The following is a 25,880-nucleotide window of genomic DNA, read 5'->3' on the forward strand; positions in this document are numbered from 1 at the left end:
CTTAAAGACATTAAGATGATGTCATAGGCAGAGAAATATAGAGGCAACATCGCAGCTTTCAGGCTACTTTCAGTCTTCTCACACTTGTTGATAGAGGAGAGAAAAAAAACTCTCTGAATTAAAGCTGCGAGTTAATAAATACACTATGAATGAGCTCCGTTTCAGGTGTAAAACTTTAAACAGACACGCTAATGTGATAATGTTTCACAGCTCGACTGTGACGTTATTCCTTTTCAAAAACATGGAAAAAAAAAAAAAAAGTTCCGGCTGAAGTCACAGGAAGTCAAACAATCACAAATACACACACTGCAGCTGTGGAGATACAGCAAAAAAATGTCGGAATTTGAGCGAAGAAATGTGAGATATTTGAGGAATGTAAACTTCGGACAGTGAGTGAGAATGATTCAGAGGGAGAGTGGAGTGAAATACCGACTTCACATCCACAAAATCCAACTAAGTGAAAGTTTACTCTCCGACTTAATACGCAGTTTTAAGTCTGGACATGAGAGGGGGAAACATTCAAACAGAGAAATAGTAAAACACTTGCAGGAGCTTACCTGGTGAAGCTCTGGCAGCCAGGCAGGCAGGTGGAGGAATATTTTATTATTTAAAAGAAGAAAAAAAAAAAAATCAGGAGTTATTCTGTTTCTTGTTTTTTTTTCTTTGTTTTCTGCAGCCTGGTCTCCTTCCCTGAAGCCGTTTTGTTTGAAGCGAGAGGTGGGCAGGAATTTCAGGAATTAGCCGTGGTATGACATGAAGACTGGTAAAAGCCAGAGAAAAAGAGACCAAGAGAGAGAAGGAGGAGGAGGAGAGGAGGAGGAGGAGGAGGGAGGCAGGTCTGACCGCTCAACACCACGTAATGACGAAGGGCGGGGGAGGAGAAAGGGGGGGGGATCCTAAAGGAAAGGGGGGTGTTGCAAAGGAAATATCATTAATATTAAAAAAATAGAGTTACAGTCAGGGGAAGCTGTCACTGGTTGACCGGTCACTGGCTGAAACACAAACAACTTTAAAACAAAAAGTGCCTTAATATAAGGGCACTTGTAAGGCCTACCTGGTGTAGCCTACAATTTACCATGTAGACTATAGGCTACATGACAGGAATTAACTGTATATTGAGTACAAGCCTGAATTTGTTTGACTTTAAGTCTTTTTTTTTTCCATTGGGAAGTTTATCTAGACCTAACGATACAATGGCTGAAAACAAACAACTTTACTTTTAGTGTAGCCTGTTGTGTTGTCTATTTATGTAATGTGCTGTCCCTTTGTGTTGTCTTTTATCTGGACCTTTAGTCTGTAAAAAAAACTTTTGAACTGATTATTCCAATTTTAGACCCAAAAACTGAATTATTTCCCAAATGTGCAAAACTGGGTTGCATTTTGTCTAATATTGGATTTATGTTTATTTTCTAAAAGTAGGTAGCCTAGGGTTTTTATTATATCAACTTTTCTTTGTTCATACCACGTAAGTTTTACTGTAGACTGATGTATAAGAAAAATCTATCTTGTCATTATTTTCTTTTGTCAGGTGTTCTAGTTAAAAGAAGATAGTCTAAATAAAACGTTTTTTTTGTTCCTTATTTAGGTTCCTCTGCGTATACTCTCACATAAGCAGACAAAGCAGTCATTGCTGTTAGTCTTGGTCATGTTGTGCAGGTCATTACCGGCCTGCAGGTTGATCGTCTGTGTGATCTGTTCAGATGTGATTCTGAGCTTAGGACTCTGAGTGACAAGAGAACAAAAACTTGGTAACAGATCCCTCTCGTGGATATTTTGGGTATTACATGTAGCTGATAAAATTGCAAAACCTACTTCCAAATTGATACTGGAAATAAAAGTAATATGTAATTAAAAAAATTTAATTTGTTTTTGTTAAATGACTGCAACAATGAAGTTGCTGCAGCTCCACACAAATATAAACGTTCAGACACACACAGACATCACCTGTGTGTCTGTTTATTACATTTTGTATATCCGATCAGTGCAACGGTCTACACATGGAGATTACTTGGTTACAATAAATTACTCAAATAATGTCTTTTTTGGCTCATGTATTGTTCTGAAGTCAGTTTTTGGATAGGCCCAGAAGTGTGTGTGTCCTGCTGAGCACAAGGTTACATTCTTTATCCACCTCCAGGGACAGTGGGGGGGGGGTCCCCCAATCTCTGGCATCCCGTATTTTGAGGGTCGCAGGCCAAAAAGTTTGGGAACCCTTTATAGGCTACTGAAAAGATAGAGGAGAAACACAGTAGACTCGAATTGATTTCACTTAAGATATAAAAGAATGTTAATATAAAGTGAAATAATATAAATTCATTTTTTTCAGTCAAGCAGACCCAATATCAAACATATTTTATTTAATTCCTACGGTTTACCCTGTCAGTGGAGCCTGATATCTTACACCCTACATCTTTAAATCTTTGTCATCCATCAATTCAAGTCCACAAGATGTCTGCAGGGATTCATGTTTACATGTTGTTGCTGCTGTTTTCTTTTTTTCTATTTTTCCATTTTCTTTGCTGTTGGTTTTGTTATTATATTATTTAGAATCTGTAGATCATTTATATATTTATTTATAACTTGAAATTGAAAAGATACATATATAATCTATAAAAAATACATTTTCATATTATATTATATTAAAGTCAGAATTTACAAATATAATACAAACTAGCTGAATAGATGGAGAGGGAGTGGGATTCAATAAGTGTTTACTTCTTCCCACTCCTTTGTGGACATGTAACTTAAAATAGCTCAAGTGTTTTGTTTTTCTTCTGAATTATACCTTACACTGTTTGTAATTATTCTTTTTTGTCTGTTTTTTTATGTTCACCTTTGTCTTGTGTTACATGTTCGGAATAAACAAATCAAATCAAATCAAACTGAAAACTAACCTTCACCCATATAAACCCACATAATCAATTCTAAATAATTCATTAAAGCCAGACAGTGTAACCTCAAAAACGGAATAATTTGGCATCATATGTAAACTAATGCGCTCTTGTTATATTGTGGTTGTCATCTCAAACCTTACTTGCTCTGCTCTCATAGTACAGTAATTGTAGAAGTGCTGACAAGAGTTCATATAAACAACATCTCCATGTGAGTCATTTCAAAATGGTAAAACAAGCAGTTATCACACTGCTAGAGTTCCTCGGCCTCACTTTGATAATTAAAGAGACATTTCTTATTCAAAAAATGAATCACTTTATTCATAAACTTTCATCACATTCTCAATCAAGTTTAAGGCAAACCGAGTTGCTTTTGTGAGACACAATGATACAGATTAGCCTAACATGCACATCCTCCGTCAACTTCCAAACCTTTTACTCAGACCAAAGTGTGACACACATTCACATTGTTTTTCTTCCATCTTTACATTGTCCTCATTCTTCCTTTTTTTTTTATGCTTGTTTCTTTTGTCCAATCAAAGAAGATTTACTCAAACAGTGGTACATTTACCCAACAACCCAAAGTGGTCTACAAACAGTCTGCTCTAGACTCTGTTAAATTAAGCCTATTACAAACTACAGGACATTTATTTGCACTCATTTAAAATAAAACATTTGAGATTAAGTTTATCTAAAGAAAAAAAGAATATAAATTAACTTAAAAGCCTCCTGCTGATGAAGAAGTTGTACTACTGTATTTATAAAAGCTCCTATAGAAAATACTTGGAATGTATAGGAAAGTTTTGTACACAATGAGACACTCCTCCTTACAGGTTTTCCAGGTGAAGTCGATGATGGAAAAAAAGGAGAACACTGATCCTAAAATAAACATTTACACTGACTGGTGCTGCACAGAAACACACTGCAGGGAATGATGAGAATCTGTAAAACATCAACGCTCTGTTGGATATCACTACGTTGTGTTGGAGGGGTCTTTGGTCCAAGCTGAGTTAACCCCTCCCAACATTATTGGATAATTCCCCAGAATCCTTCGAGTTCACTACCTCCAGGTCCAGTTCAAGTTTGCCTTTCTCAAACATCCACGTAGTACGTTCTCCACGTCCAGGGAGCGCATCCTCTAGTCTTTATGTTGTCTTAACAACTCTTTTTTTCATACTTTCGACCACGCCTTCCTGGATCCAGAAATCATTTCTTGGAGAGGAATTTCATCTTGTTTCCTGGAATTACAAAAAAAGTTGAATGAGATTATAAAAGGTAGTTTGGGCAGAGTACTTGATGAACACTTGTATTCGCTTATACAGCAATAAGCTTTGTAGTTATTTGAATATTGACAGCTGTGTAGTAAGGCTGAATCTTATTACTGCAGGTGTAAAGCAGGGACATTTTAAACATATCATTTATTAATGTTAGGGCATGGACAAAACTAAGGCTCCTGTTCACCTCAGCATCATTTACACTTTAGTCTGTTATAACTGCTTTTGTATTTTATCATTATATTTAATAAATATCTAATGAACTGTTTGTCGTAGTTTGTTGATTAAGTTATTTTTGTTGAGCTTGTTGACTATTTCTATGGAGTTACATTTGAGAGCAATGTAAAAACAGAGTTGAATTCCTTGGATGTGTACACATAGCTGGTCCAAACATAATTTTTAGCCATGTGCACGGCTGTGACTTGGCTTGTCAAAGTTCTCTAAAATTGGTCTTCAGAGAAATGCACAGGAGAAGATTTTAATCTATACACAAGACATAAAGCCCTTCCTCTATAGATCATTCTACTTTTTTAAACTAGATTTTTCCAAAACGTTCTCCTGCAGTATAACACAAGATCGATGTTCATGTAGCCTATGTGGAATTGAATTTGGTAATGACCACTACTCACTGCTTTTAATGATAGTTCCTTTACAAAAATGGTGGCCTTCCTGCCAAATGCAGTCTTTGAAATGGGGAAAATATTTGCCCTCAGTCTCTTATTGATCTGGCTTTGAAAGGCTGATGCGATAGTTCTGAAATGACTGACTGAAGGATAATTAAATACATTAAATCTCACCTAGACCCTTGAGGAACTTGTTGACTCCTCGTTGCTCGCTCCCAGGCAGTGAGTCCAGATACTCCTGTGCTCTCACTTCAAATAGACCTGGGAATAAAATAAGTCAAACAGATGTCATAATCATACAGCAGGTATGTGTGTTAAACCAGCTTTTTTTTTTTTTTTTAAAGATAATAAAGTTGAACACTTTTGAAGGTCATCATATCTCAGTACCTCTGAGGCCCTGACGGCGCAGATCTCTCTCCTGGATGAAGCCGGTGAACATCTGCGTCTCCATGAACACCTCCAAGAACCTCCTCAAGCTCTTGGACGTGACCGCTTTGCGAAAGGCATCACGCTGAAAGGACGAGACGGGGGAGGAGGAGGAGGATGACGAGGAAGACGAGGGGCTGGGCAACGTCGGGGAGGAGACAGACTCGTCGTCTCGCTCTGCTCCGCCCATGAAGAGAGAGTAGTGACCCACCATCTCCACAAAGAAACGCACAAAGGCCTCTGACACCACTGTGCTGAGGGAGCTGGAGTCTGGGTGGGGGTAGAGGAGGTGAGAATAAAATATGAATGATTAAATCACAGGAAAATGACTGTCCATACACCAGGATGACTAATACATGTTGTATAAGAGAAGCAAGTCCCCTTCTTTGCGTTGACATATATCACAGCGTCACTCGGCTTTCTGTTCTATAGATGCTGTAGATTTTTATTGTCCGATCATGAAGATTCACTTTGTAATGGTCACTGCCTTAGCTTTATAATCACTCTTCTACTAACTGGTTCTGTCTCCCTTATTCCTAGAGGAATCAGCTTGTCTAATTTAGAGCACCTAGGCCTGTTGCTCTCAGGGCAAGAAAAGCCCAACCCCAATGTGGCTCTCTCTATCATGGACTCATCCCAATCATCATTTGCACATTTGGATCTTTATTATATTTTGCTTCACAGTATATTATGTGTATATATACAGACAGTATCTTCCTACAATATATTCTCTGTACATGGGGGACATGTCAAAACTGTCAGTCTATCTGGTGCCCTAAAAATAATTATTTTAAAAATGTGGAAACCATGCTGTGGATCATACCTCTAAACATTTTACAACAGTGTCTTTAGAGAATTATTGGTATTTATAAAAAAAATAATAATGTTATTATTATATAAGACATCTTGACAGAGACAATATTGTAAAAAGTGTGATGAGTTACCACTGGGTAGATCTCCTTTCTCAGAGGCCAGCTCCCTCCTCTTATCGAGCACGTGCTCGAGAGCCGCCTGCAGCTTGTGAGGAAGAATGGAGTCCTCATCATCCAGCTGAGGAGGGAAATTCACAGATTTTAAAAAACAGTCCATGCGTCGTAGAGAATAAACATAAAGTACTCACATAGCATCTTCTAGAATCACTCCATGTTAAACTGAGTTTAAGGATGGCTCTATGTGTCACTGTTTTCTCTACATTTCTATGATTTCTACCTGTCGTAGGAAGCGGCTGTTGCAGAGGTCAACCACCAGGACCTGGGGGAGGAGCAGAGGGAGAGTGATGTCATTTCCTGCAGCTATTGTTCAGAGGAGGAAAGGTCCAGAGTCAAGGGCGCTAAAGTCAGTACATCGCAAACAAAGAAAAAAAGCTGATCTTACTTCTTCTATGGGCAGCTCCTTGAGTCGAGGCAGAGAGCTGGAGAGGAGGCCGACTATGAAGGGGGTGGGGGTGCACACGATATCCAACATGGAGGGTGGGAGTACGGGGATGTACGTGTGCTGCCAGGTGAAAGGGTAGAGCAGAGCCACTACTGCATGACAACACTGAGACAAGGTGCTGTGGAAAGAGAGATTTTAATCAGTGAAAACTGTAGAAAAGTTTTTTTTAAAAAGCCCACACACACTGCCTATTACAACGCCCTCAGATATCATAAATACTGGTTATCACATTATTAGTTTAATATCACGAGCAAGCCTACCACAAAGTCTATTCAGTTGTTATTCTGGAGCTATAAAGAATATAACCAAGTTGTTAAAATTAAGATAGCTAAAATATTGTGCACTTCCAATGCATATCCTTAAAATATGGTACTCATGACTGAATTTTTCTGTGGTTCAGAAATTAACAAGTCTAGTTTTGACCACAAGAGGGCACTGAACAACCCCTGAAAACAATAACCTCTCCTCCACCTTCTACCTAATTTGGAACATAATGTTAAAAGTTCACTCCTGTTGCTCTAACAAGCCCATTGTTACCATGAGAAGATTTTTTTAATGCACCTCTTGGAGGAGGGTGATGTAATGCCTATAAAAAAAACTATACAGCAGTAGCAAGCACACTTAACCCCATGCTGTTTACTTAATGTCTCCCGGGTGTGCCTATGCTCACGGTTAATTCATTAAAAAATTAATTGACGAGGCCAAGTTTCCACTCTAGGGTAGAAAATGTGCAACTACGACGTGATCTGCTCATGAGCTCTGAGCTCTGGTGAGAAACGCTTCCAAGGCTAATTTCTGCACGACAGTAGAAAGGCGGGAACATAAACGAGGAGGGAAAAAAAGCAAGATTGTATTTCAGTTAAGGCGCCAAAAGTATAAGCAAATCGAGACCAAATAAAACTGATTGTGCTAAGCCCACATGTTGACCAGGTGTATTACAACAGTAAGAAACAGTCAGGGGGGGCTTAAGTGGACTGTGTGGGTGTGATGACGTCATTGTGCACACGTGTTAGCTCTTGAGTCATCCTCTGAAAGCTCACTCCTTCTGTCTGGTGTCTATGACAGTTTTTCCAGAGGAGAAGTGATTGTTCCCCAGGCGACTGTATAACGCAACAGCATTCCTTCCTCTCATACTCTGTCAGGATCTTCTTTTTGCTCAGGCTGTTTGTCTCTCCGCCACATCCAAACTCTTTACAAGTTTGTCCTTCCAACATCAAAACCCTTCCTCAAAGAATCTGATCGCAACTGATGAAATGAAAACTCTGCAATGAACCCACCTAAACGATACTTAATGCAAGACTTAACATATGATCTTGATATCAGGGAGCAGACTAAACACACACACTCTCTAGCAGTATGTTGCTGGAGTCTACCTGAGTTTGTCAGCAGTGAAGATGACCCTGCGCTCCAGAAGCAGAGAGGCAAACACTCGCAGGAGGAGACGTAGACTCAGGGAGGAAAAGAGACATTCAAAGTCCACGTGTTCCAGACGGGAATCTGAGGGCCGACACAACTCTATCACCTGTAAGATAAAGAATGAGAAAGTGAGTGTGACAAAGACAGTTAGATTGCATTGTTTGCACTTCATGTGTACAAATGAAGACACTGATGCGGTCTCATTGTTTCTAGAAAATGTTCATGTACTAGGTTCACCTCTGTCCCAGAACCAGGTAGGAAGTTTTTGACAGTGATGGTTCTTCCTGGAGCAGGAAAAGGAGCCTCCATTATGCCTCTCATGAAAGGTTGCACAAGAGCAGGAGAGATAGCCCTCCTTTTCTCTACTTCATCCAAGATCTGAAAAAAAAACCCACAAAGAACATGGCTCTGCGCTTTAAACACCAGAAATCACGGAGTGCCATGTGCAGAGGCTATGGTCCTTGTCATAGCTTTAAACATCAATATGATATTTAATGTAAGTATTTATTTAAAATGTATTCACATATTATACTAAATCCTCTTAAATTTTAAACAAGTCGCAGAGTTCCCAAAAACATGCCTTTGAAGTTTCTTGCCGAAAATTCACTCGGATCCTGTATTTGATCATGACTATAAAGCCCTGTTTTTCAGAGCAGGCTGTTTCTGTGTCTGTAGCTTTAAATACAAATGAGCTGTGTCTGACCATGCCTCTCTCTGGAAGGGGATGTGGCTCAGGCTTTCTGGCACCATGACTAATTGTTTATGGTGAGAAGGCAGACTCAGAGGGCAGAACAAACAACTCGCTTTGGAAGTGTCACCCACATGGGGGAGGGGTTACTGCCCTTTGTGATGTCATGAAGGGAAAATCTCCAAACGGCCTGTTTGAGCACACATTTTCTGAATAGTGGAGCAGGTACGAAATGGAGAGGATGGACTTTTCACATCATTTTGGGGGTTGTCGACAGGCTAGGGACACATATTAGTGTTAGTGTTTGTGACCTTTAACCTTTATAAAGGCAGGTTAGTCCCATTGTAATGTGATAGAAGAGGGAATACGTATCCGATAACAATCAGTAATCTTAATGGGATTGATATTTAAAATGGCTATGGATTTAGTTACCATCAGAAATAAATGAATGGTGCGTGGGAAGTGGAGAAAGTCAAACATTGTCAAAAGTGGATACAACAAATAGCTAACAGCCTGAACCCATGATGTGTACCCCTCTAAACACACACTGTACACATCTGTACCACATAAAACTTTTGTGTAGTGATTGATAGTGAGTCATCAGCACTGAGTGCATGCAATGCAGATGGAACTATCTTTCTATTTACAAAGTCCTGTGAGAACAGATATACTGTTTTTTTGTGTTTTCTTGCCCATGTTTGAATCTTAACAAACCAAGTTTTAGTGAAGGCATATGTACACTGCACAGATATTTACGTAAATGGGTCGACATGCATATAAATCTCAGGCTCTGTACAGGGAACTTTTCTCAACTGCAGAAACCACATCAGCTGCAGTTCACATGTGTCTCTGAACTGGAGCCAGGACTCGAGGATTTGTGGGAAAGTAGAGCGGACAGGGGGTGGGTGTGGCTCTGTGGGCAATGAGGGTGGTACTGCTCTGTACTCTCACAGTGTGGGTGGGGTTATGTATATGAAGAACACATTTCATTCTGTGCAACCTTGTTTAAGTGTACAAAGCATTTGTGTTCAAACTTAAATGACTGTATCTACCTTGGAAAAGAGGTCGAAGCAGCCCAGGCGGCTGACGATGCAGTAAACCTCAGGGAGCCTTCTGCCTTTACCACTGGGCTGAGAAGAGATGGCAAAATAAAAAAAAAAAAAGACAGATCAAAAACACTGGAGTGTCACAAGACTGCTCACCCAAGCACAACCCCAGGATTAGACCAGTGTAGCAGAGCAAAGCCTTTGTTTCACAGACACTTTGAGGAAAAAAATCAGGTAAAAAATGTACTAGCAGAATTCAAGAGATGTGCAGGAAAAAATGTCAGACAAGATAAAAATGGTTACAGGAACAGTGGAAATTGGGTCGGCATTATCGTTAAGGTTTATAAGAAGCGTACCAGCAACCGGCGACAGTATCCAAACCGCCTGCTCCCATCCTCACCAGTCAGGACAAATGAGAATGTCTCACTTTGGATAAAAAAAGAAAAATACAACAATAATTCAAACATGCTGGTAAATATTAAATATTTAGAGCTTTTTAAACTACAACACCCCCCCCCCCCCCCTTCCCCTTCTGAACTGGACTTGTGGTTTGTGTAAACAAAGGTATGTCTTTGTACTTGAGAGGAAAAACCCTCAGGACAGGTTTACTCTGCAAATATCCACACAAAACCTCCTTAGCAGTAGCTGACAGGTATTCATTGACCTGTGAGGACCTCACTGACAGGAAAGAGTGCCAACAAGTTCAATGTAGGTGTGTGTTGGGCGGCCCCGAACCCGTCAAACATTTGACTCCAGGTAATAATTAGCCATAGCTGTCAGGACACTCATCATCACTTCCCAGTACAATGTCTGCATTGAGAGGCTAAGCTAGGAGGTATGGGGGTAATAATGCCAATTATAAACAGAAAAAAACAGAGAGGCGATTTTGTAATAACAAAACAGGTGTGTCAAGTGCTAAATCCAAAATTTCTCCCTGTAATTATTTGTCAGCGTCGGTGCTTTAAAGAAATGACCGACATATTAACAAGACACAAGGTCATTTCTATTTTGAGCCGCTTCTCTAACAAGTGGTTATTAGCCAGGGAAACAGCTGAGCTATTAGCACTCTGTGGGGAAATTCCTGTGTCCCTGTTGTGTTTCTTTTTTCAAGTCAAAGTGCTGCGGCAAGCTAATCAGACAAAGCCTGACCTGGGGAAGTTGTCGACAGGCGCCCAGTCTTTGGCGTCAGGGAAACAGAACTGAGGGATGACCTTCAGCTGGTCCTCAGTTTCCCGCATAAACTTAAAGCTCCTCTCCAGCTGAATGAAAAGAGACAGGAGATTTGTTAACAAATGTATTTAAATGCAAACAGTAAAGTCCCTAACCCAAAGTAGGAAAAGAAAACAGAGAACATCAGCCTGCTAAAAGGAATAAATAATGAAGCATGTAAAGAATCCCTGTGTGTGTGTTTATCTTCTTTTTCTCATTGCTATAACATCAGCGGGTGTCTTGATTTTAAGAAACGATTGACTATAGCCAGTAAGACAGTAAGATTATGGGAAGTCTTGACATTGTTAACATCCCTTTTGGAGTTTGGAACATACAAGGCTACATTGCTGCAGTCGTTATTGATGAACGATGAGTTCTGCTCCGTCTTTTCTTTAGTCCGTGGAAAAGCAGTAGCACTATTCAAAAACAACTTGGCTTTTTCTTTTTTTAATTGGATAACACCTGCTGTTGCAGTGCCGACAAGTGTGAAAGTTCCTGTGGTTTTCCAAGAAAAGTCCATACCAGGATGCTCATAAACTTTACGCTGAATTATCACTCTTACTCAGTCAGACAGCTACAGTTGTGGTGCATTGCAGATGTTTCTTTGTCTTCGTATAATATTCTTGGTTTGTCAGTACAAGTGCTTTGGACAGGTACTCTGCCACATCGTTTCTTTTACCTTCAGGGGGAACTGCTGTGTGACTTCTGGCAGGTATGGGACTCCAGCTTTGGTCTTGTGGAGTGCAACAACTATGAAATACTCAAATAGATTCCTCTCCTGCAACTCCATCAGATCCCTTTCCAACGTCCGGTACCGCCCTGTCTGCCTCAGCATGGATTGGACCGACACCAGGCGCTGACTGTGTGCTAAGAACAGCGGTGTAGAAAAAAAACAATTCATGTAATATTCCATGTTGTGGAAAAACATATAGATGAACAAAGGGTCGCTGTGAGGCTGTGTAAGGCTATCAGTTTCATCAGTGTTTATGTTTAAAGTGGACTATACAATCAAACAATGGACAAAAAGGAAATACTATGATATTAATCAGTTTCATAATCTAATAAAATGATTTGCTGTACATCATAAAATATGTGATCCTAATAGTGCTGGGTCTGTGTAGCTACAGAATGAATCAGCATTTATTTTCTGTTCTCACCTTTTAGTTTCTCCTCCGTGTCACTCTCTGACTCACTGTTCTCATCAGTCACTTCAAAAAAAGAGAAGAAAGAGTGAAAAAGAAAAACAGGATATGAGACGACTGAAAATAAAATATCACAGAATAACTCACAGAGCACATCTGAATCTGCTCAGAGTGATTTCAATCCTGTGTGGATCATCCTCTTATTATCTTCTTAGCCTCTGCCGATATATCTACATCGTCTTAAGTTATTAATCCAGACAATGTGCCAGGAGTTTTTGTATCGTATGGCTTTTGTTGTTGTACGTGTTGAAAGCTTCATGCTAAATAAATCTTATACCAAAAAACAACTTAGTAAAGTAACCTGATAGAAACTTTTTGGATTCAGACCAGTATTCTTATTCTTGATGGTAAACTTGAAATCATTGATGATCATAATGACCAATAAAACTGTCTAGTTGTACATTGGTTAATCTACATATTCTTTACTTATTTTTTTCTTTTCAAGTGATACTTAAGGGTTAGGGAAATGCATTTCTTGTTTTCTTCCATAGCCAAATCATAATCAGTTAATCAGTGCTAAAACACAAACAAGTCACAAACTCATTGGTGGTGGCTTTGCAGAGATGGAGAATACATATTTTTCCAGGTTTTTTTTTCCACTTTATTGACAGTGGATGAGTAGCTAAATGAAAAGTGAAAACAGATAACAGTGTGTGTTCAAGACATGCTTTCATATTTGGAGCCTCACCTCTCCCTGAGCTGTACTCTGTGGACTGAGACACCCTCTTCATGCGTTTCTTCCCTCTCCTTGCCTCAAAGATGCCATTGATTTTCAGCACCATCTGGAGGTAAGGGGAAAGAAATGTCCATCTTTAACTCCTTAAACTAATAAACAAGATCTGCCAGACTAGATTGTTTCAATACAAGCTTCTGGGAGGCCATCCACACTAAAGCACACTTCTCACAGGAAATATCCATCAGGAAATTTTTCCTCTGCCTTACTCATCCCGAGCCGGCAGCATGAGTGGACCAGCTCTGAACCTTCATGAGAAACACACTGGACCATAAATCAAAGACAGAGCAGCGCAAGCTTTGTTAGAGACGTCTCAAGACTCCCATACCTTTGGGATTTTCCTCCGCCTGCGATTGTACGGGTCTCCAGAGAGACAGGGGGTGTCGTCTGGGCTGCTGGGTGTAGAAGGGGGGCTGATACGGGAGGGAGACGAGATGCCAGTGTCCCTGCTGGCCTTGCGTAGTTCAAGAAGTTTGAAGCTTCGCCGTTCTGAATTTTGTCTGAAGAAACCGGGCTTTGAGGAGAGCTGGGGGGAAATAAGAAGCCAATTTTAGTACATCAATAAGTTGCCTTTAATCTATTATATTTTGTATTGATGTATTTGTGATCAGGTACCTTAGATGGTGTGTCAGGTATGGGAGATGGGGAGGCAGGTGAAACACATTTGCTTCCCAAACAACTTCTCTCCAGCTCTATATCTTCATAAGGGTTTTCCTTGGATGGAGGATCTGAAGGAGAAAAAACAATTACAAAACAAAAGTTACATGTAAGATGCAAACGCTTTTCCCAAGATTTTCAAAGAGAAGATAAAGTACTTTTTTTCTAGATCTGTTATGACTGTTTTTAAACAATTCTACTCCAGATGTGCAGAGAGCTACCAAAGTCAGCCATCCAGCTCATATTTCCCTGTGAGACGAAGCTTGCACAGCTAAAGCAAAATAACTTCTAGACACCAATCCTCCCCTGCAGATAAGAAATGAGGATGTTTCATTTTCAAAAAACCTGTTCCTCCTTCTCTCTCAGTCTCTTTGTATCCCCTCTGCTCTATCAATCCATCCACCAGATGTGAGCTGTATGAGTAGGAGGATAAAGACGAACGTTCCCGGTTTCTTCTCCCTCCGAGGAAAACAAGGGATCAGTGTGCTGTTTTTCACATTGCTGGCCGCTGAAAGCGTCACACGTCAGCTGTGCACATGTGAGTTTGCATCAGTCATCGAAACGTGCATCTGAATACGTGTGGTGGTGACAGTAGCTTTCTTCTCGATCTGAAAACAATATCAGTCATGTGGATGGCGTGTTTAAAGTGTGTTGATGAGAGGCAGGTTTCTGTGAGGAGGTTGTTGACAAGACTAGGAGGATATCACAACTAATCATCACTATCTATACCTGTTTTTTAGGAGATAACAAAAGTGATTCTGAGAAACATAGACGCTGACGATTACTAGGGAACAAAGTCTGAGCATTTTATAGAACAATACTACTATATAGGAATAGAAAACATATCTAAGAAAAGCTGAGGAATCACTCAGATAGATTGAGTCATTGTAGCGAGCAAGAAGCCCTGATAATACAACCAGTATCAAGGAGGAGAGCAAAAGACACACTGATGCAATTGCCAGTAATATGCCATGGCTCTATGCCATCTTCATGTCATGATATTGCACTGATTATTACAGTAGCCAGCCTCAGCTATAGTACAACCTCACACAAAGCTGCTATTGTACCTGATGAAATTAAACTGGCTCTAGGTGGGGTTGGCACAACACTGCAGATAATGAGGTAGCAACTAAGGTTAGGTTTCTATGTAGAAAAAATGTAATAAAAGTGAAGCTGCATGGCTCCTAAATTAAAATTGGAGCAGTAAAAACAAAGTAGAGGAAAGACAGCCTGGCCTCCTCATCACCTCTATTACTAACTGCAACACTATGACTGATATGTGAAATGAAACCAGCGGGTCATGCAGAGTGTGACGGGTACAGGAAAGAAGACAACATGCTACCTACATTATGGTATTAAACAATGCTATTCATCTTAGTAATACAAATCCAATTATAGCATATGTAACTAGATTTAAACTCTTTGATATGTTTTACCTATTATGTCCTCGTAGACATTCTCTTCTGATAAAGTGCGTGTAAGGCCCAGTCTGGACTGAGCATACCAGTCCACCCGGCCGCTTTCTGAAGACGACTGGAGCAGATCCTCAAATTCGTAGGACTTCCTGGTGGACAGAACATCACAAAGCTTTAGGAGAGTTGCATGACAAATACAAAGACAGGAGATGAAGGAAGGATATTTGACGGATCTCTCTAAGTCAATGCGAGCTCACATTGATGCTTTTAAACTAATGTTGCATTTTGCTGCCACATCGAAATGACCACATCTGTGTTTCATCACAGGCAATGATTAAAGCCCAGCAGAATAAAGTGCACACAAGCAAACACCGTTGCGTGCATCCCTTCATGCGTGCACATACTTCAAATACTATAAGAGTAAGTTGTCACTTTATTAGGCACAGCTTGCCACGTGGATTGGAATTCAATCCAACAGCCCTGCAAGTCTCCGTCTTATTTTATTCGGTTTTCTTGGTTGACAGGTTCACCAAGTAGTGGACTTGTAAATCGCAGGAAGCAATGCCCTGAAGCTTAGCCTCCTTCATCATCATCTTTCTCTAAATGGACAAGATTAGCATCATGCTGCTTTAACAATACTTCACTCTAGTGAATTCAACTCATTAAGAAAATGTCATAAAGTAATAGATCATAGGACCATTTTCTTACTGACTTCAATGCAATCAGAACTATTTTTTGGAACAAGTGGAGTTGCCCCCTGCTGGCCATTAGATATAAAAACAGTATTAAGGCACTTTGGCAAAATCTAGAGCATTTTTCCACTTATACACAGTCTAGAAGTTGAATTAAGGTTTTACATAAAAGAGCATTTAATACCATGCAGAAAGCTAAGTGTTCCTTCTTAACTTGCAACCCCGTGTATTTCTTCACACTCAGAAAATGCACACTGCAGAAGACACAGAGACAGCCTTGCCAAACTAAGGGCTTGAACCAGCACACATGTGCTGAGTGAGGCCTCCACATATGGTATGGAATGTAACAAATCCAAGCCAAGCTTCGAACAAGACCACCGGAGAAAGTGAACAATAGATGCACTCCAATACTGCAGAGTTCACATTTTTTTGGTTTCCCTACAGAGCTTTGTTTGTTTGATTGTAACCATCACAATGTGAGCACTACTCTAACATGTTAATTGCTCTTGACAGAAGAGAGTGACTCAGCTTCTGATTCACACTTTACTAGTAGACACATGTTACATTTAGAAATTCAAACTCTGCAAACTGATCACCTCACACACTATTTGTGATGGCAAAAAGCCTGGCACAACCCTTTTTAATGTCAATGCTAAAAATCTTGAAAAAGCAAGGGGCCTCCTTGACATTACTCACACAAATCTGCATGTTAGTCTCCCCTTTTTTGCAGTAGTTTTGGAGAGACGAATGGGTCTACTTAATCTGTTCATTCCTGAGATCCAACCAATGAGCTCATTCTTTGGGATATTTCGAAACAGAATGATGTCATCGGTGGTTGTGATTTACAGCAGATGTGGGAAATGTTTTTACCTCATTTTTAGGTTGACAGTGGTGGAGGGGAAGGGTTATAAGACACCCTGCACCATCAATGGTTAATACAGATTCCACTAGAGCATGTCAGACTTTCATTAAGTAAAATTTTTGGTTAGGACAAAACAAGACGGCTTGACCATCTGACAGTACATGTCATGTTTAAGCTCTGGGAATAGAATGATCTGATTTTTGGTTGGGTTGGTTGGTAACTTTGGTCCAGGCTGAATTATCTCCACCAAACCTATGAAATTTGTTTCAGGCTTACAAGGTCCATGGATGATTTAAACAAGTTATATTGTTTCACTACGGACTGTTCAACTGGACTGGTCTTACAAAAATATTTGAAGACCAGGCTTTCTGTATACAGATGTTTGAGCTGTTTATTTAAGGGTTTTCTTTAACTTAGCACGTAACTTTAATTGTTGGTTTGTTTTTTTCTTTGTTGGAACTAGAGATAAAACTAGTGACATCATTTCAAAGTGGGTGAAACACACATTTAAATTCAGATTAGTTAGCTAGTCCAAAGTTAAGAAAACACTCATAAAACAGTCAATATTGAGAACACCTTATTTAACACAACTGAAGACGGGATCACAACTGAAGACGGGATCACAGCGTCGGCGGGTTTAAGATGTCAAATTGGTTAGCAAAGTGTGGCTAAGGACAGCAGTGCTAACACTGCCAGCCTTTCGTCCTCCTTGGAGGTCCACATGCCTGTGCTGTTTATGCATTTCTCAATGCAGTCGAGTAGATAGATGCCAATTTTTTTTTACCTGATGAAGTCTACATACTCGTTATCTCCATTTTCTCATTTAAAATACTACAAACCGTGCTGCTCCTACAAGATGCTATCCATCTACTTTGCTTGTTTACCTCTGGGTAGTAGAGCAGTATGGCAGCATAGCAGTAACCAGTAGGAGCTACAGCCCCAGCTAGTGGTAATGCGGCTGCGCTACATCTTAGACACATCATTTGATCAGCAGCGAAGGCCTGAATTCATACAAAAGTTGATTACTAGTTTAACCAACTCTTAATTCTGGTGCGGCTAGAGAGGGTGCAGACTTGAATCATTGATCTTTGATATCAATGGGACAAATATGGCTTAAAAAGGGTTGAACAAAAATAAAGTAAAATCGTAGCTTATAAGTAAATGGTAACACCTCAAACTAAAGTGTTGGACATGCAGAACAATATACATATCAAATAATAATGTGTTAGCTTTGTTATTGTGAACATATAAGCATAATGACATAAGCACTTAATTCAAATAACAGCTGTGTGAATTTCTGCCATCAAGGTCGCATTCTCTCACCTATTATTGCTGTCCCTGGGTCTGTCTGCCCAGGGTCTTCTGCAAACTCCAGGGGGTGGGCATGTAGGTAAAGGTGGGGGAGGAATTGAGGGCAGAGGAGGCAAGTTCCTCCGTCCCTTCCCCGAGCCTGGTCCTGAAGTTGGAGTAGTGGGGGGTGTGTGGTGCTGGAAGGTTCTTTGAGGTTTAGGTAAAGGGTTTATAGAAGGTGCACCTGGTTCACTGTACACATTCTCTGGATCCCCCTCCCTCCTCCTCCGAGACCCTCCATGCCGAGCCACATCAAAAGTCCCAAAAATGGGCTCATTGGCCTTTTTTTCGGTTTCTTCCAGTTCCTCCTTTGAGGGAGGACAGAAGTAATTCCCTGGAAATGCCAGCGAAGGTCTGTCAGGAACCTCCTTTGTTGCCTTCTCCAGTTTCTTAACATGAGTTAAAACAGTTTTCTTGTCTTGGGGTTGTTCTGTTGGCTTTGAAGCCAAACATCCCCTCTCTAAGATTACTTCTCTGTCCTTGTTTGTTTGGCCCTCTGGAGACTTAGGCCTTGAATCCCCCAGCTTTCCAACGTTCTCCTTCCCTGAGTCCTGTCTGTCCCAGCTGACAAATTTCTTGCTGTCTGTCCTTTGAAACTCTGAAGCTTTGGAGTCCTTTTTCCTCACTGTCTCAACGTCCTTCTGTGTCATGCTCAGTGGACATGTCCCTGAAGAAGTAAGAGGGGGGGACTCCTTTTTGCCCTCCCATTGTGAAATCTTATCGCGGATGCTGGCAGTCTTGACTCCTGCTGGGCTCTTATTGTTGTTCAGCTTGCCACACAGGCCATTCTCCATGTTGGGAGTCCGCTGGTCACTGGTGGTGGTGGTGGTTCTCCTTTGAGCCAGCATGGTGTCAGGAGGACCCGGGCTGTCGGTCAGGCTTAGTGAGGGGGAGAGGGGACGCTTGGTGGACGCAGGGATGTCCTTCCTGTCTTTGTCCCCTGGTGACCCGCACACCTCTTGGCGCTGGGGCACCGAAAGCGACGGAGCCTCCCCGACCTTCAAGCCACAGCACTGGAGCCTGGAAAAAAAAACACAGCAGGAAGATTAACAAACACATTTAAAATACTTTTTTAAATGCAAACAAAAAAACATGAATAAACCCAAACATGAAGGGAATCATACAAAGACTCATCTCTTGATAATGGGGCTGTGCCAACCCATGGAAAAACTCTAAATTCACTCTTAATTCAACAAAAGAAATAGAGGCGTAAGTACATTACAATGTTTCAACTCTCATAATTTATTGGGCAGTTATACTATTTTAGCTTAAATGTCAACTGATGCCTAGGTGTACAAAGCCAAGCATCATGTTCCAAATCTGGCAATTCAGCGTTAGCACTTAGCTTCACTCACAATAGATCTTTGTCTTATGGGGAAAACAATAATTGTCATTAAAGATGCAGAGACATCTATTTGTTGCCTCTATTTCTGCAGTGAGTCACTCCTGGAAGATTACTGGGTCATGACCATTTGAACTTTGGGTTTGAGGGTCAAAGTTTACTAGCTTTACACACAGCTATTTCTGGAGAGGAGATGAAAGTATACACAGAAGAGGAGGGGCCACCAAATGTAGACGTGCATCTTTTCATTCCTTCTCCTGACCCCAGAAGCTGAGTTTTGGCCTATGGACCATACATCACATGACAGAAATTTCCAACAAACGGAGGAAACGCTGCCTTTCTGGGCGACATCTGATGACATCGCTGTGGATGTGAAAACCAACAGTCATGCAATTCAGAGAAAATCTCTGGGGGAGATTGCTCAAGAATCAAGTTTCCTCAGAGACCTTTAAAGAAAACAAAATAAAGTGATGTTGTAACTATGGCCAATGAGGAAACCAAATAATGATCCTCCAAATTGCTTTAAGTTTTATTAGCTTGACCCCTTTCACCCTTCCCCCCTTCTTTCTTGTTTTTCGTCCCTTGCAAGAAACAGCAGTGTCTATTAAGCATGAGGCACGAGAGAGGAAAAAAGTAGGTCACATAGAGAAGCCAAGTGAAGGAGAAAAGGCGTATGAAGGGGTGAAGGGGTGTGGGGGTGAAGGAGCAGATGGACGAGGAATCAATAATATGCTTCTCTGTTTAAAAACAAACGGTTGTTGCTGATTAAGTGTGAAGAAGAGATTGTGAGAAAGTAATTATAAAAATGGACAGTATGTAATGTCAAGCCGAGGATGGGTGGAGCATAGAGATGAAAAAAGAAAGAGAAAAAGGGGGTATGAGGGCACAACAGTATCTCTGACCAGCAGAGCTAACATAGGATGAGACAATTAAAGAAAGATCGAAATAAAGAAGAAAAAGATATACACAGCTAACTTATTTGAATAGTATTCCTTTAGATAAACATTTAACAAATCCCTAAGATACATATGTTATTGAGCGATCGTAAAATGGCAGATCATCAAAACATTCAAATCTTGCAGTCCTTCTTCTTACAGGCACCATCCAAAATCCCTTCATTATAATCTAAATAGGACTAATGAATATTGCAAGGGCGACAGAAGGGACCATGGAAAGTGGTCAAAGAGGCATCAGACAATGGCAGCAGGGGGGCAGTAACAGTATCCAGATGCCAGATGGCCAACTCTGCCCTGCTCTGCATTCTAGTCCTGCTGTTGTTTCCCTGCTGACCCAAATGGAAAGAGGTGTTTCCAGTGTGCTTAACAGCAGCACAGACCCTTTTTATAGTTATGGGAAAAAGTGCATTTGAGGTCAGAAAACATGTTTTGGAAAACTTGAAGAGGTATAGGATGGTAGAGGAAACTGAACTTCTTTACTGTCTTAAAATTGTTGTTACATTTTGCCGCAATAACAGGATCTACTTCACTGAAAGTTGAAGACGGTTTAAACCCCTTAACGTCCATAATGCAACGCAATTGAAACCTCAGACCTCAAACCTCAGGTCCATAACTATTCATTCTTCAATAATAAGCCGTTAACAGCAAAGAACAGGATAAACTGTTGATCTTCCTCAAATAAAGGAAATCTGACAGAAATATACAACGGAAAGCAGCAGCATGAGGAATCTCACAATAAAGACCAGTGGTACAAGCTGTACCAAGCAGCCAGTGTTGTGAGCTTCATGTGATATACTGTCTTCACCAGTGTGTCATTTCACAATAAGATGTCCAGAAACATGCATACAATTTAGTATGCTAGGTATTTACTACTGTGAGACAAAGAATAAGACAAAGTACTAATGGGGTTTGAGGCACCTACCCGTTAACTGATTGGTAGATACAGTTGTCAGTGTTAGTACAGAGCAGCAGGGCCCTCCCACCAGTCATGGTGCTAGCAGCTGGCATCCTGTACAGACACACAAAAAAGGACAGTGATGAGCATGATTGTACATTGAGATGTGTATCCTGTAAAAACATTGTTAAAACACATGGACCAATATTTCAACATATCGGTCATGAAGTTGCACAGAAAAGCATTTATAAGACAACTTGTTGAGCACAAATTCAGACAGCTGGAAATACTTCAGCCTGTATCTTTTCTTTTCATGTTAGTTCAACGTATACACAAAAACAGGCAGATGAACAAACACAAAGAAGAGAGCCGGGGGAAAAGAAGAGCTGCTGACCCAGGACTCCTTCAGGAAAGTTTTTTTTTCTAACTCTAGTGCGTGAATGTAAACTTCTGTATGGCTAAAACCTCTCATTTCTGTGGCAAGCCAGACTCAATTCTGAACCAAGCTGCAGAGCATCGGACCTCACAGGTTGCACAGCATCCCTCCAAACCAGAGTAATTGGAGGATACAGCTGAAAGAAAGCTTCAACATTTCCTAACACGAAACACACATTGGATTCCTTCAGCCATGTGGCATCATGGAAAACTTAAGGAGTACTTCAAACTCCAAATTGTCTTAAAGTAATTGTCTTTATTAAATCATCAATGGGGGCACTAAGACAGAGAAGAGCCCCCATTTGTACTTACTTGGTTATCAGTACGTGTCTCATTTTTACACTTTCCAAAACAGATTATTGTAGCCAAGACACTAACACTAAACACTACAAATCCCATTGTTGCATCCACCAAAGTGCTCTGTGGATGGAAAGTATAGCAGCAACTTGAGTTACGAGAACATCAAATCAACTGAAGAGACAGCACACAATGTGTAAGAGTCTGTATAGCAGTCTGAGTTTCCACTGGTCCTGGGTCAGAAAACAGTCCTAAAGCAACATTTTTTTTTCAAACAGACAAAGCAAGTTTATTTAAAACTAAAACAACAGGTACTCAACATAAGCATATCCCTACACATATTTGTCCTCACATTTTTAAATCCTCCTCGTAAACTCCTCTTTAATCCTACGTATTAACTTCCTTAATGTGTTGAGTGTCTTCCACAATGCTACATATTTCCCTCTGTTCTACAGCCAAGAAGTGCCAGGGCGAGTGAAAGAGGACATGCTCGGCGCGTTTGAAGAGTATAATGAAACCATCCATGTAACATTAAGCAAGAATCGCTGGTGCAAAGTGTTCATGACTTGGACTGGAAAATCTGGTGGAGAGCTGGCATGAGGAAGAAGGGCTAGGCCGCTACGTGGCACAGATGTGGCTAACATGAGAAAGGAGGACAGGTCAGGGCTCAATCCTATTGGCAGATATTTACATTAACATTAAGTTACATTTAATTAATGCTTATAAATGCTATACAACTCATCCGCACACTCACACAAAGCCTCATAAACAAACACAAAGACATACATAAACACATCCTGCCAGACATCCCACTCCAAACCAACGTAATGTACATGTGTGCATATGCGGCTTCAACCAGATGTGCTGGGATACTTTAGGGTATCTGTATGCCGTTAAACATTTCCTGAGCATTGTTCGGCCCAATCCCCCACTTCATTCCTCTGTCAATAAACATGCATTACTTGACCCTTTTTTTTTTTTTTTTTTTTTTGCACCTTTACTATGAAGGGAATCTGCGACTAACTCAGCCAAATTCCACAAATTGTTGTCCCAACTGGCATTGAGGCAAGTCAGAAAAAAAGCCATAATTTCTGCAGATTACGTAAACATTTGCAGCCACATAGCTGAACTCTTCCGTGAGCTAACAACATAATTGGCCCTTTGGGTCCAGTGTTTTGGAATGATTCAGGGCTTGTACTTTTTTCTTCCAGGATGAAGAACAAATTGACACGATGGAATAGTTTAATTTGACAAGAAGAAGACAAAAAGTACGATCCATTGATTTTTTTTTGCCTCTAGTTTTGCTCACAGCTTAATTTTCAACCCCCACTTTGACCAGGACCAAGCTCCCCCAGCGAGGGGAGAGTAGGGAGGAGTGTTTGCGTCAGCCGTCCACTGGCCTGTAGGCCTAAATTATTTTCAGCTGTGAGGCGAGCAGAGGTCACATGTTTGAAGGGAAACATCAACCATTTTTTCCCCTTCCTCCCCCCTGATTCTTTTCGCCTTACTAAAACCAAAAACAGAAATGAAGGCCAGAAATCCTGCATGGAAAGGAGGGAGGGGGTGGGCAAAGGGGGACCATAAAGAATGTATAGAGCCTTCTAGTTTTACAGTTACATTTTTCTTGGTTTTGAAGGGTGTTGCATATCCCAGAGGGAGAGGAATGATGGGAGATGTGAAGGAGGAGCATATTGAAGAGAAGATGGGGGGATGGGATGACAGAGGCTGTCAAAACTAAAGAGGAAAGTGGGTATTGCAAAGAATAATACAAGTATACTGTTGCACTATATAAACAGTGTGGGCTGTCCCGCTTCTCTGATTGGAGTCCTAAGGCTTAAAGTGAAAAAGTGCAGAACTTAGTGCCTTAAAAGGTCATTTGGTATTTTCACACAATTCTTGCTTAGGCTTGACCCTTTCTCAGACCTGACTCCTGCATGCAAGACAGTTCCTCCCAGCATTCCCCTTAGCCTGACTAGCACTAATGACTTTTACATCTCATAAAAGTAGTAGATTTGACAGCAGTTTGTAAGTTTTACAACCTTGGGTTACTGAGGAAACTCTCTTTGGGAGCCTTGAAGGCTTTTGTCTCCTACAGCTATTGGCAACTATTGTTAACCCTGACCCTCAGAGCAAGATGGCTACCACAACAATGCAGAGGCTGAGGGAAGCCATCTGCTGAGTCCAATAAAAACATCACGGGAAACTGCGACCTCAGAGACCTCAACTTGCCCAGCCCCCTTCAGCCTCAGCCGCGCGAGGTGTGACAGACTGAGGACACTGGGGCAAAGGAAGTGGAAGTGGTATTGATTTTGTGATCAGAAGTCTGGTGAAGATGAAGGTTAATGAAAGTGTACTGCATAGGAAAACAAATATGAACAAATCTACTGACACTTTTGATTGATATTCAATCACATATGTATACCTTTCTATAAGTCCTGTTAATTAATCCAATGGTTTAAGATTCTTTTAACATGCTGTTCACATTATCACCTGTTGAAACTCTGTAATTGTTAGCTTTAGCTTATTGACTTTCAAATAAAAGGTATTACAAAGATATAGTTCATGAGGGATAACCCTCAGTCCTTGCATCAGATGAAAAAAGATTTGTATTCAGTGAATGCACACAATCCCAAATTCCTTTGAGGCTTTACGAGATAGCTGCAGCCGGAGACAGAGCAAAGCATCAGTTGCATAACAAACTGCAGGAGATGTCTATCAGTGGATGCACACTCGGTATGTGGCCACCATTTTTCTGAGCATGTAACTCCATATATCATCGAGACAGGACAGTAGTTATTTTCTGAAACATGTTGGTGTCTTTCTGTAATATCTTGATCAAGCAGTCAGTCAGCTTTGGTCACAGCTACTTTGCCAACTTTTGACTAAGAATAATTCTAACTGTTTAATTATTAACATTATGTGTTTCTGTTAACATTGAACATATTCATGTGCACATTATACCTGATTTAAGTTCAATTCTTGAGTCTCAAAGGTGTTTTGTCATACTGAAAGAACTGTAGTGAACTGAAATGTTTGAACCAGGATTGAAGTCTGCCTATAGCAGTGAAGTAAATAGAAAATCTAATATACAGTATTTGACAACTGTTAAGATAAGAGAGGTTACAAGTTGTCATTCCAGTCAAGAGGGCCATTTGGATCAAATCTAGATGCCTGACACTCTTTTCCAGTTGGCTCACAGACCGAGGGTTCCCCAGAAGTCAGGTTGGTATTTGGACTCTCTCCACAGAAGAGGTCATTTTAATGACCAAAGATCTACACACATGTAGAACCCTGTGTAAACCAAATATGATGTTTTCATATTCTAGTCATAGAGTTGTAAATGAATACTGGATTCCCAAAGACCTGACACACTTAAGTACAGTGTGTTAGCCAGCACAGTCAGGAGTCATCCTGGCAATGGTAGCACACACTTTCCTCGACAAATGGTCCTCAAGCTGCGTCAGTTATGAGCTGGCTTTTACTAGGTCTGTTAGCAGGACTAGTCAGTGATACACTTTAGAAGTAAAAGGTCATATTTCTTTCACTCATATTTTTCACACTGGGAGGTGTGGACAATATCAACTATTGTACGTTTTTGAGCTTGTAAAACTTCCATTTGTTATCTCTTTCAGACTTGGTGATATTCAAAGCTTTGCTATTGCAGTTATCATTATATGCGGGTGGTGTTGTCATCGTTTCATAGCCAGCTTTATCAGGCCTCTGACTTGTTGTCAGTGAGCTTTTGGCAGGCTGCTGCTTTAGTGCTCTGGAAAGCTGCCTGCCTGCTTCTCCCCAACAGCTGCTTCTCATAAAGATTTCATCCCCCCCCTCTATCCCTGTGTCCCTCCATACCTTTGTCCAGCCCTGCAGAAACAACTAATGCCATGACATCATCATCCCATGCTTGTTCTTCCCAAAATCCCACAGTTTCTCACTTTAATTTCAGAATACCTAAAAAGGGGGGTGGGGGGATGGGGGGGGGGGGAGCCCACGCTGCATTTCAGTTATCAGGACACAGATTCACAAAAATGACATGG

General features: G+C 40.7%; 1 protein-coding gene across 1 annotated transcript in view; it reads right to left on the reverse strand.

The window, feature by feature from the left end:
* Positions 1–3,183: 3,183 nt before the first annotated feature.
* Positions 3,184–25,880, reverse strand: part of si:dkey-82f1.1 (DENN domain-containing protein 2A) — a 35,526-nt gene continuing 12,829 nt past the window's right edge. The window contains exons 2-20 of the mRNA XM_020660628.3: positions 21,139–21,225; positions 17,892–18,938; positions 15,036–15,163; positions 13,558–13,670; positions 13,271–13,468; positions 12,898–12,991; positions 12,165–12,215; positions 11,687–11,874; positions 10,948–11,057; positions 10,155–10,224; positions 9,805–9,882; positions 8,302–8,442; positions 8,022–8,170; positions 6,589–6,766; positions 6,424–6,465; positions 6,159–6,264; positions 5,176–5,484; positions 4,963–5,049; positions 3,184–4,129 (exon numbers count right to left, since the gene is read on the reverse strand). Coding sequence (XP_020516284.2) covers positions 4,098–4,129; positions 4,963–5,049; positions 5,176–5,484; positions 6,159–6,264; positions 6,424–6,465; positions 6,589–6,766; positions 8,022–8,170; positions 8,302–8,442; positions 9,805–9,882; positions 10,155–10,224; positions 10,948–11,057; positions 11,687–11,874; positions 12,165–12,215; positions 12,898–12,991; positions 13,271–13,468; positions 13,558–13,670; positions 15,036–15,163; positions 17,892–18,938; positions 21,139–21,224 — 3,207 coding nt within the window. The 5' untranslated portion in view covers position 21,225 and the 3' untranslated portion in view covers positions 3,184–4,097. The remainder of the gene's footprint in view (positions 4,130–4,962; positions 5,050–5,175; positions 5,485–6,158; positions 6,265–6,423; positions 6,466–6,588; positions 6,767–8,021; positions 8,171–8,301; positions 8,443–9,804; positions 9,883–10,154; positions 10,225–10,947; positions 11,058–11,686; positions 11,875–12,164; positions 12,216–12,897; positions 12,992–13,270; positions 13,469–13,557; positions 13,671–15,035; positions 15,164–17,891; positions 18,939–21,138; positions 21,226–25,880) is intronic.

The sequence above is a fragment of the Labrus bergylta genome, chromosome 7 (assembly GCF_963930695.1).
Source record: "Labrus bergylta chromosome 7, fLabBer1.1, whole genome shotgun sequence".
Lineage (NCBI taxonomy): Eukaryota > Metazoa > Chordata > Actinopteri > Labriformes > Labridae > Labrus > Labrus bergylta.